The sequence below is a fragment of the Coregonus clupeaformis genome, chromosome 30, assembly GCF_020615455.1.
Source record: "Coregonus clupeaformis isolate EN_2021a chromosome 30, ASM2061545v1, whole genome shotgun sequence".
Classification (NCBI taxonomy): domain Eukaryota; kingdom Metazoa; phylum Chordata; class Actinopteri; order Salmoniformes; family Salmonidae; genus Coregonus; species Coregonus clupeaformis.
Window position 1 is genome coordinate 8,112,402 of NC_059221.1, and position 11,156 is coordinate 8,123,557.

General features: G+C 42.0%; 1 protein-coding gene across 3 annotated transcripts in view; it reads right to left on the bottom strand.

Moving 5' to 3' along the window:
- Positions 1-11,156, bottom strand: part of LOC121546784 (beta-catenin-interacting protein 1-like) — a 73,840-nt gene that overhangs the window by 25,019 nt on the left and 37,665 nt on the right. For all 3 annotated transcript variants that reach the window (XM_041858023.2, XM_041858021.2, XM_041858022.2), the window contains one exon: positions 2,205-2,295. In XM_041858023.2, coding sequence (XP_041713957.1) covers positions 2,205-2,295 — 91 coding nt within the window. The remainder of the gene's footprint in view (positions 1-2,204; positions 2,296-11,156) is intronic.

Sequence of the window (11,156 nt, forward strand, 5' to 3'; positions counted from 1 at the left end):
GGACCGTGATAGTTTGTTGGTGATGTGGACACCAAGGAACTTCAAACTCTCGACCAGCTCCACTACAGCCCTATTGATGTGAATGGGGTCGTGTTCGGCCCTCCTTTTCCTGTAGTCCACGATCATCTCCTTTGTCTTGCTCATGTTGAGGGAGAGGTTGTTGTCCTGGCACCACACTGCCAGGACTCTGACCTCCTCCCTATAGGCTGTCTCATCGTTGTCAGTGATCAGGCCTACCACAGTTGTGTCGTCAGCCAACTTAATGATGGTGTTGGAGTCGTGCTTGGCCACGCAGTCATCGGTGAACAGGGAGTACAGGACGGGACTAAGCACGCAGCCCTGAGGGGCCCCCGTGTTGAGGATCAGCGTGGCAGATGTGTTGTTGCCTACCTTTACCACATGGGGGCGGCCCATCAGGAAGTACAGGATCCAGTTGCAGAGGGTGGTGTTTAGTCCCAGGGTCCTTAGCTAAGTGATGATCTTTGTGGGCACTATGGTGTTGAACGCTGAGCTGTAGTCAATTAACAGCATTCTCACATAGGTGTTCCCTTTTTCCAGGTGGGAAAGGGCTGTGTGGAGTGCGATTGAGATTACGTCATCTGTGGATATGTTAGGGCGGTATGCAAATTGGAGTGGGTCTAGGGTTTCCAGGATGATGGTGTTGATGTGGCTTGTTTACTCCTGAACTTATTTAGGCTTGCCATAACAAAGGGGTTAAATACTTATTGACTCAAGACATTTCAGCTTTTCATGTTTTATTAATTTCCCAAAATGTCTAAAAACATAATTAAACTTTGACATTATGGGGTATTGTGTGTAGACCAGTGACACAAAATCAAAATTGTATCCATTTTAAATTCAGGCTGTAAGAGAAAATGTGGAAAAAGTAAAGGGGTGTGAATAATTTCTGAAGGCACTTTATAACCCATGGCATATAGGATAGACCCATAGTTTATTGGGACCTCTCTTCATCTGCAAACAGGCTTTCACAGCTTTCCATATCTGAGGACAAAAAACATCACAAAGAAACAGGCTTCATTATACTCAAATTAGACAGCACAGAATATTATGTTGCAATTATCTCTCTCCTCAAAAGTTTAACCCTAAAGGGACTGGATAATCTTTTCATAATGTCCTCACACAAATTGACATGCCCTATCCAGTATCCTATACTCTACCTTTACTGACAGCTGGAGCTGCAATTTCACCTTCTTCCATGGCTGTTATTTACAATGATTACATCAAGAAAGCTAGCTTATAGGAAGTTAGCTAGCTGATGGCATTTAATTAACTTAGCTAAACCGTGTGTAAAGTTACCTAGCTAGCTAAAGGCTCAGTTGAGTAAGCTTATAAAGTGGCCTACTAGCTAGCTGATAATGCATAGCTTTTTACATTTAAATATATTTTTTGTACATGTATTTACTTACTTTAATAGGTTCTCCTACTGCCTCAATCTTTTTGAGTCCTTACAAAAACAAAATAAATGGGCAATCTTCATGATATTTTAGGTGGTAGCAAAGTGCAGCCAGCAGCCATGTGGACGAATGGAGACAAGGAAAAAAGTGTTAGTCACCAGAACGGTTTAGAATGTGTTGTGACGTTTGACTTTACCAGCGTAATTCACTTTCAATTTCAATAAAATATAAAAAATCGCAGACTGTCGGCCACACTTGATAATATGAAAACTAGCACCTGAAACTAGCATAGGCAACAACTACCCGGACGGAAAACAGTGACGCACATAACACACAGGATCCCTTCTACGGGTGTGTGGGGGGAGGGTTCTTGAAATGTAACATCCAATCACAATCTTGCCATTCAGCGGACCATTCAAATCGTTTTTGCAATAGAACATTCTCCAGACCTCCAAGAGACGTGTGACAACGACATGATTTTGGAAGTATGGCAACGCGAGACTAAATGCTGCCTAACAACACATTGTATAAACCAGCTAATCTTTTCATAATAGTCCTACAAGATAGCTCCACCCAGACAGCCTGTCGGTCTGGTGAGTAATTCCCCAGGGCTGGTAGACCAGCGATCAGGGGTGTGTTCACTAAGGTGAAACATTTACAACATTGCAGATAAAAAACATTTAATGAATAAGGCTAAAAGAAATCGCACTTCCACATGGCAGACAATAAAATCTGTTATACATAGTGCTTTACTATCTGTTGTGTGTGTGTGCGCGCGCGAGCGCTTACCCTGGTCCATGTTGTGCTGCGGTAGTTGGCTCATCTGAGCGTGGACCACGCCTGCGTAATTCCATAGAAACGCCTCCTCACTCGGCGTTAGCTAAAAAGAAATAAATGTCATTCATAAAAATGAATCAATGATTTATAACAATATCTTTGAAATAACCTATGCACCAAATACCTACGCTACTAGCACAAACTATGGGTATTCGTCAGATCTGGTCAGAAAATAGTTGTATTTTGTAGTTCATTTGAAAATACCAACTTTTCAAAAAATTTGAGGTAATCAAAAGGTAGTCGAATATAGAGAATCAACTTAAGGCAATTATTTATTTTGATATACAGTACCAGTCAAAAGTTTGACTTGTTTAACACTTTTTTTGTTTACTTCATGATTCCATATGTGTTATTTCATAGTTTTGATGTCTTCACTATTACTCTACAATGTAGAAAATAGTTTTAAAAAATAAAGAAAAACCCTTGACTGAGTAGGTGTCCAAACCTTTGACTGGTACTTTTATATATATATATATATATATACATACACATACACACACACACACACACACACACACACACACACACACACACACACACAGTGGGGGAAAAAAATATTTAGTCAGCCACCAATTGTGCAAGTTCTCCCACTTAAAAAGATGAGAGGCCTGTAATTTTCATCATAGGTACACGTCAACTATGACAGACAAATTGAGATTTATTTTCTCCAGAAAATCACATTGTAGGATTTTTTATGAATTTATTTGCAAATTATGGTGGAAAATAAGTATTTGGTCACCTACAAACAAGCAAGATTTCTGGCTCTCACAGACCTGTAACTTCTTCTTTAAGAGGCTCCTCTGTCCTCCACTCGTTACCTGTATTAATGGCACCTGTTTGAACTTGTTATCAGTATAAAAGATACCTGTCCACAACCTCAAACAGTCACACTCCAAACTCCACTATGGCCAAGACCAAAGAGCTGTCAAAGGACACCAGAAACAAAATTGTAGACCTGCACCAGGCTGGGAAGACTGAATCTGACATAGGGAAGCAGCTTGGTTTGCAGAAATCAACTGTGGGAGCAATTATTAGGAAATGGAAGACATACAAGACCACTGATAATCTCCCTCGATCTGGGGCTCCACGCAAGACCTCACCCCATGGGGTCAAAATGATCACAAGAACGGTGAGCAAAAATCCCAGAACCACACAGGGGGACCTAGTGAATGACCTGCAGAGAGCTGGGACCAAAGTAACAAAGCCTACCATCAGTAACACACTACGCCGCCAGGGACTCAAATCCTGCAGTGCCAGACGTGTCCCCCTGCTTAAGCCAGTACATGTCCAGGCCCGTCTGAAGTTTGCTAGAGTGCATTTGGATGATCCAGAAGAGGATTGGGAGAATGTTATATGGTCAGATGAAACCAAAATAGAACTTTTTGGTAAAAACTCAACTCGTCGTGTTTGGAGGACAAAGAATGCTGAGTTGCATCCAAAGAACACCATACCTACTGTGAAGCATGGGGGGTGGAAACATCATGCTTTGGGGCTGTTTTTCTGCAAAGGGACCAGGACGACTGATCCGTGTAAAGGAAAGAATGGGGCCATGTATCGTGAGATTTTGAGTGAAAACCTCCTTCCATCAGCAAGGGCATTGAAGATGAAACGTGGCTGGGTCTTTCAGCATGACAATGATCCCAAACACACCGCCCGGGCAACGAAGGAGTGGCTTCGTAAGAAGCATTTCAAGGTCCTGGAGTGGCCTAGCCAGTCTCCAGATCTCAACCCCATAGAAAATCTTTGGAGGGAGTTGAAAGTCCGTGTTGCCCAGCGACAGCCCCAAAACATCACTGCTCTAGAGGAGATCTGCATGGAGGAATGGGCCAAAATACCAGCAACAGTGTGTGAAAACCTTGTGAAGACTTACAGAAAACGTTTGACCTGTGTCATTGCCAACAAAGGGTATATAACAAAGTATTGAGAAACGTTTGTTATTGACCAAATATTTATTTTCCACCATAATTTGCAAATAAATTCATAAAAAATCCTACAATGTGATTTTCTGGAGAAAAAAAATCTCATTTTGTCTGTCATAGTTGACGTGTACCTATGATGAAAATTACAGGCCTCTCATCTTTTTAAGTGGGAGAACTTGCACAATTGGTGGCTGACTAAATACTTTTTTCCCCCACTGTATATATGAATAATATGCGTGATAATATAGGCAGTTAATGCGAAGGATTGTTACCTAGAACCAGGATTGCCATTAAAAAAATTACATTTTCGCAAACAATTATTATTTTGGCAAACAATTATTGTGATTCATCCTATATTGTTCTTAACATCATTTCCCCACAGCAACAGATGTGGGATACCTACACAACTTGCATATACAGTTGTAGCGGTATGAGAAGGCATGCAAAATTGAGCAAGAATGGGGAACTTTGATTAACCAATGTCAAGTCCTAGCTGATGGAGCTCAGATACACCCCCTTCCCATGAAACACACACACGCTGGTCCACTGTTGTGACCATTTTCCCATGCATCTCTACGCAGTCAGACCTTTGATTATTTTGTGCCACCTGGGCCACAATAATTTGCCCCATCTCTGATTGTCCTAGTGTGACCCTCTCCCCATGGGTTAATGCAGCTAGTGTTGCCAGCACTGCCACTACCTGGGTGGAGGCACCCAACCGTAATTCCCACTGGCTAGGTACAAGGTCTTCAAGGTTCTCATTAGCAGCTTTGAGAAAAGAAAATATATTACGCTCACCATTCCGGGGGCTTTGGCTTTGCAGGACTAATCCTGCCAGGTGAGGCTCAGACTCTTGGGCGGTGCTGCTTTAGTGGGTCTCTGACTGCATTTATCTTTCTGTCTTGGCTGCGTATACGCTACCTGCAATAGGCCTAAAAAAACATATCAGGACTTCTCCTTAGTGTATGGGTCGCTCAGGTGGGTGTCTAGGGTATAGGGTTTGGGATTGTTCCATCATGATAGGACAATAAATAAATAAATAAATAAAACTATTGTTATGGGATATACATTTTAAAACCAATTATATCTGCACAAAATAGAAAGATCTCTCTGTCACAAGTCCTGCTCGCAGACACACATGGGCTCTGGCATTTCCAACCATTTTCCTTTTTCACTCACTTAACTCCACACTTTTCCAAACACAAAAACACACACACCCCACCTTCCACCACAATACACCCACACATACCCACATACTGTGCCTTCTATGTCCTCTGTGTTTTTATCCTTACCATGTTGATTCTTACCTAATTTCAGGCTTTCGAGTACTTTTGTGTAATTGTATAATTCTTCATTAATTACAATAATTATTCTTTCTTCTAATGCTGTCTTTTATCCATTTATAAATACTATAAATAGAAAGCCGAATACTAATTATTTTACAACATTTCCCATCTTGAATGGTATAGTGTATTTGTAGTTTATTTCTTTATCAATTGTTGTGTTTTATTGTTTTCCTATATATTATTTTATTACAATCCCTACCGTGGAAAGTATTGGGTGTATTCCATTATTCGACTCCTCTATAGGAACTTTGTATTATATAGAATAGCCATGGAGTAGTCTTGGTGTCTCGGAACAGTTGGTTATCAATATACAGTTTATCGACTTCGAGAGCTACACATCAATCTAATTAGCATAATAAAAGAATCCACATAAAATCTGTCGTACTTCCGCATCTGCGGTGAAAGGTGACAGAGCTAGAGCGGTGTTTGTGAGACCATGATACATCCCAAAAATTGGTCTTCTCACAAAATCGCCTGTAGTGTCCGAACGGTTTGTCCGGTTTGGACTCTCTTGAACACGATGGTGTTCTCAGGTTTTGCTCTATGACCTCCACAAGCGTCTTGGGACTCGTCTGAAGTTGGTACAGCCGATCTGCCAACTTCTGTCTGCAGCGTCCGAACAGTTTGGGCTACACATTAATATGACCCCTCTGTGGAAAGGTGAGACACTCACGAACATGTACCTGTCGGAAGTTTACAGTTGGCAGATACACTTAGGTTGGAGTCATTAAAACTCGTTTTTCAACCACTCCACAAATTTCTTGTTAACAAACTATAGTTTTTGCAAGTCGGTTAGGACATCTACATTGTGCATGACACAAGTAATTTTTCCAACAATTGTTTACAGACAGATTATTTCACTTATAATTCACTGTATCACAATTCCAGTGGGTCAGAAGTTTACATACACTAAGTTGACTGTGCCTTTAAACAGCTTGGAAAATTCCAGAAAATGATGTCATAGCTTTAGAAGCTTCTGATAGGCTAATTGACATCATTTGAGTCAATTGGAGGTGTACCTGTGGATGTATTTCAAGGCCTACCTTCAAACTCAGTGCCTCTTTGCTTAACATCATGGGAAAATCAAAAGAAATCAGCCAAGACCTCAGAAAAGAAATTGTAGACCTCCTGGTTCATCCTTGGGAGCAATTTCCAAATGCCTGAAGGTACCACGTTCATCTGTACAAGCAATAGTACACAAGTATAAACACCATCGGACCACGCAGCCGTCATACCGTGCAGGAAGGAGACGCGTTCTGTCTCCTAGAGATGAACGTACTTTGGTGCGAAAAGTGCAAATCAATCCCTGAACAACAGCAAAGGACCTTGTGAAGATGCTGGAGGAAACAGGTACAAACTTATCTACATCCAGAGTAAAACAAGTCCTATATCGACATAACCTGAAAGACCGCTCAGCAAGGAAGAAGCCACTGCTCCAAAACCGCTATAAAAAAGCCAGACTACGGTTTGCTACTGCACATGGGGACAAAGATCGTACTTTTTGGAGAAATGTCCTCTGGTCTGATGAAACAAAAATAGAACTGTTTGGCCATAATGACCATTGTTATGTTTGGAGGAAAAAGGGGGATGCTTGCAAGCCGAAGAACACCATCCCAACCGTGAAGCAAGGGGATGGCAGCATTATGCTGTGGGGGTGCTTTGCTGCAGGAGGGACTGGTGCACTTCACAAAATAGATGGCATCATGAGGAAGGAAAATTATGTGGCTATATTGAAGCAACATCTCAAGACATCAGTCAGGAAGTTAAAGCTTGGTCGCAAATGGGTCTTCCAAATGGACAATGACCCCAAGCATACTTCCAAAGTTGTGGCAAAATGGCTTAAAGACAACAAAGTCAAGGTATTGGAGTGGCCATCACAAAGCCCTGACCTGAATCCAATAGAAAATGTGTGGGCAGAACTGAAAAAGCATGTGCGAGCAAGGAGGCCTACAAACCTGACGAGCTCTGTCAGGAGGAATGGGCCAAAATTCACCCAACTTATTGTGGGAAGGTTGTGAAAGGCTACCCGAAACGTTTGACCCAAGTTAAACAATTTGAAGGCAATGCTACCAAATACTAATTGAGTGTATGTAAACTTCTGACCCACTGGGAATGTGATGAAAGAAAGAAAAGCTGAAATAAAATCAGTCATTCTCTCTACTATTATTCTGACATATCACATTCTTAAAATAAAGTGGTGATCCTAACTGACCTAAGACAGTGAATTTTTACAAGGATTAATTGTCAGGAATTGTGAAAAACTGAGTTTAAATGTATTTGGCTAAGGGGTTTGTAAACTTCCGACTTCAACTGTATGGAGACTGTTTAGTGTCAAAAATAAGGGGTTTAAATACATGTCCAAATTAATAACAAATGTTTCCTGATTTTTCTTATATATCTCTCAGATATAGGACAGACACTTCAAAACAAAACTTCCATTATATATTTTTTGGGGGGACCATCTATTCAATGTGTTTGTATGGGCTAATAGCAGTAAGGAGCCCCCCCAAAATAAAAAAATAAAAAACATTTCATGAAATCGTTATATACTTCAAGGGGTCTTAAAATTCCAAATCAAATAGCAAAATGATCCTTGGTATGACTTTAAAACATTTCCACATACCTTAGACAGGGCTTAGACTGTAATTGGTTAGGTGCCAGCTCGTTATATTTCTTGTCCTGCAGTGGAATGTATACAACGGTCACAATAACAGCTGAAAACTCCTTTGGGAGGTAGAAGGGTCGCAGGTATTCCAAGACAGGGGAACAATGGGTCGAGACTACCACTGCGCTCGAGTCAGCACACTATTTATTGTTGATGAAGAGGCAAACCCCTCTCGAATTCTCCATTCACTCTGTGAATGGAGAATCCATCGAGTTGGATAAACATGGGGGGGTATCTTGTCCGAAAGCCATGCTTTCGAAAAGCAGATAACATTGCAGTTATGAGAGTCCCGTTGGTAGCAAACCCGCGATCGGCGGTCATCCATCTTATTATCAAGTGACTGTACCAATGGAGGAAAGAGGTGGATGGTTTTCCTTTCGCCTTAATCCCTCCAGGGCTCCCCTCTCCTGCCTCTCCTGCCTCTGTAACGCCGGCATTTCCTCTTGCATACCCCGAAAATTGGGTGGGAATTACAGAAAGAGCCCAGGGCAGATGAGTTGAAGTCATAATTTGAAGCTGAAATTTGGGTAAGTAACTGCCGATGTGATGTTCAAAATGTCTTGATGGTTATAAGAAATGATAGCGGATACATTTCATGAAAATAAAGCAAAGATAAACTCCAAAAGAATCACAAAATAGCAAAGTTGGGTTGGAGCTCGCAAAACGGCGATCTTCTAGTACGGCGCCATCTTATCCAGTCGGTAGGCATAGATCTGTTCCACTCCACTGGACAGATGGTAAGCTCAACTCTGATGCCCCTGGGAGACTGGTCAATAGCAAGGTGTAGGAGGTCGGGAGGGAGGCAGTCTGACCATCCTCCATCTATCCTGTAAATTCCGCTGGAGGAGGACCTAACGGCCCAGGGACTCGGCTCTGATCCTGGTAATTGACCAACAGCCGGCAGCCGGCCAGTGGCTACAAACCCTGTCCATAGCACCAGCCTACCGCGCCTCCCAACGCCATCCATTGCTGCTGGTGCAGAGAGTCAAGCTAGCCTGGCTCAAAGCCCCCCACCCTCCCTGCACGAGGCAATCCCATCCCGTTCCCCCACTTCCTTCCCCATTGGATTCCATCACAACCACCATCAATTGTGGGCAGCTCGATGGTGAGAGATGTTGGCCTGCCTACAGTCTGAGGAGTGGCTAAGGTTCACTGTCACCTTGATGTCTGGGTCCACGATACAAGGCCTGATATTCTGGTTCTCACGGAGACCTGGCCAATGTTCCCTCTAAGCTGCGTGCAGGCGCACAATAGCCCAGAGACTGCCACGCAGCTCCCCGGGCCTTCCATGCAGAATAAATATCAGCCAGAGAGAAACACGAGATTGAACTTCACTCAACTTTCTACACTATCAACATTTCCCTTTACTGTGGCAATTGTGATAGAATCAACGCAATATTAGCCACTTTCAATGCAACATACCGAAACAAAACAAACTCTGCAAGAGATTTTGTTGTAGGCAGAACGAATCTGAGTATGCGCAAGATTCAGCCCATACTCTACACAGACCAGTGCGGCATACCCAATCAGAGCTGCAGTAGGCCTATATGCAAATAGACCATTGCCATATGGAACTGTGCCGTTTACTTTGATCTGGACTGTGTTACCAGCTGTGGTCGTGAGTAGATGCGCTTGTTTTGAGATCAGAGCAAGAGCTGCATGTAGCCACGTGTGCACATTTTGTTCACATCCTTTGCTAGTAAGTGAGTTATTAGCCCAGTTATAGATAATTTGTAGTCAGCAATAGGGGAGTGATTGCTTCCTACAAGAGCACAAAACTTGTACATCTTTGAAAAGCCTGTCAGGTAAAGAGTTTTTTCTTGTCTTAAAGGGGCAGTGTTGTATTTTGAGACAGGCTTGAAAAAGCTAAGTAGCCAATGGGCAGAGGGTAGCACAATATGTGTGATTCTCTGTAATAATGGTATGGGAATAATAATGCATTTTATTTTGTTAAGTGGTTTCTTGCATCAAACAACACAACAACATTTTCAGTCACCTCCTTGTCTGAAGGATAAGTGGATAAACAGGTTAATGTCAAGCCCTGCATGTTCTTTTCAAAAGTCCCATGGAATGTAGGCCTACATTGAACACCACACATTGGCTGCTACTGTAGGCTGAATGATAGAACAGCTACTTCCATGTTCAAATGTTATGGGATGCATTTTCTCCATTGTTTTTTATGGTAGGCCACTCTTGTAGGCCTACATTATGATCAAATAGCCACAGTAACCTACTTGGCCACTGTTAAAACTAACTTAAAGCGGGTACAACCTCACTGTTCACAGTAAAGTCTTGCTGAAATTTGCACAGAATTTTCACAACATTCACGTTTGCACTCAGCAGACCTGAAATATTGGGAACAATGAACCTGGCTCAAGGGTTCGATCATGGATAAGGACATTTCAATTGCTGATTACATCTTCAGGTGTGATAAGACTGAAAAAGGGTGGAGGGTTGGCTATGTGTGTGAAATCAACTTGTGGCATCATATTCTCGAAGTATCACCATCCCAAAAAAGTTTGAGTGTTCGGTTATAGATGTGGCCTTATGTCAAAATACACATTTGTTTGTAGCGGGGATTTACCGCCCCCTTGCTGCACTGACAAATGCTGTTGATATTATTTCTGAATATTAATAAAAAACTGTTTCTGTCACCTGAATTTGTTATTTTAGGAGATTTTAAACTGGATTGGCTTACCCCGGCCTGTGATTATTTGAAGAATATTTGTCTGGACTTTAACTACTCAATTAATCTCCAAACCTTCATGGATTTCTGTAAGAAACCCAGCAAACTCCTCACTTTTTTACATTTCTTTTTTTTTTTACAAATAATAATATAATGTAATATAATATGCCATTTAGCACACGCTTTTATCCAAAGCGACTTACAGTCATGCGTGCATACATTTATTTGTGTATGGGTGGTCCCGGGGATCGAACCCACAACCTTGGCGTTACAAGCGCCGTGCTCTAC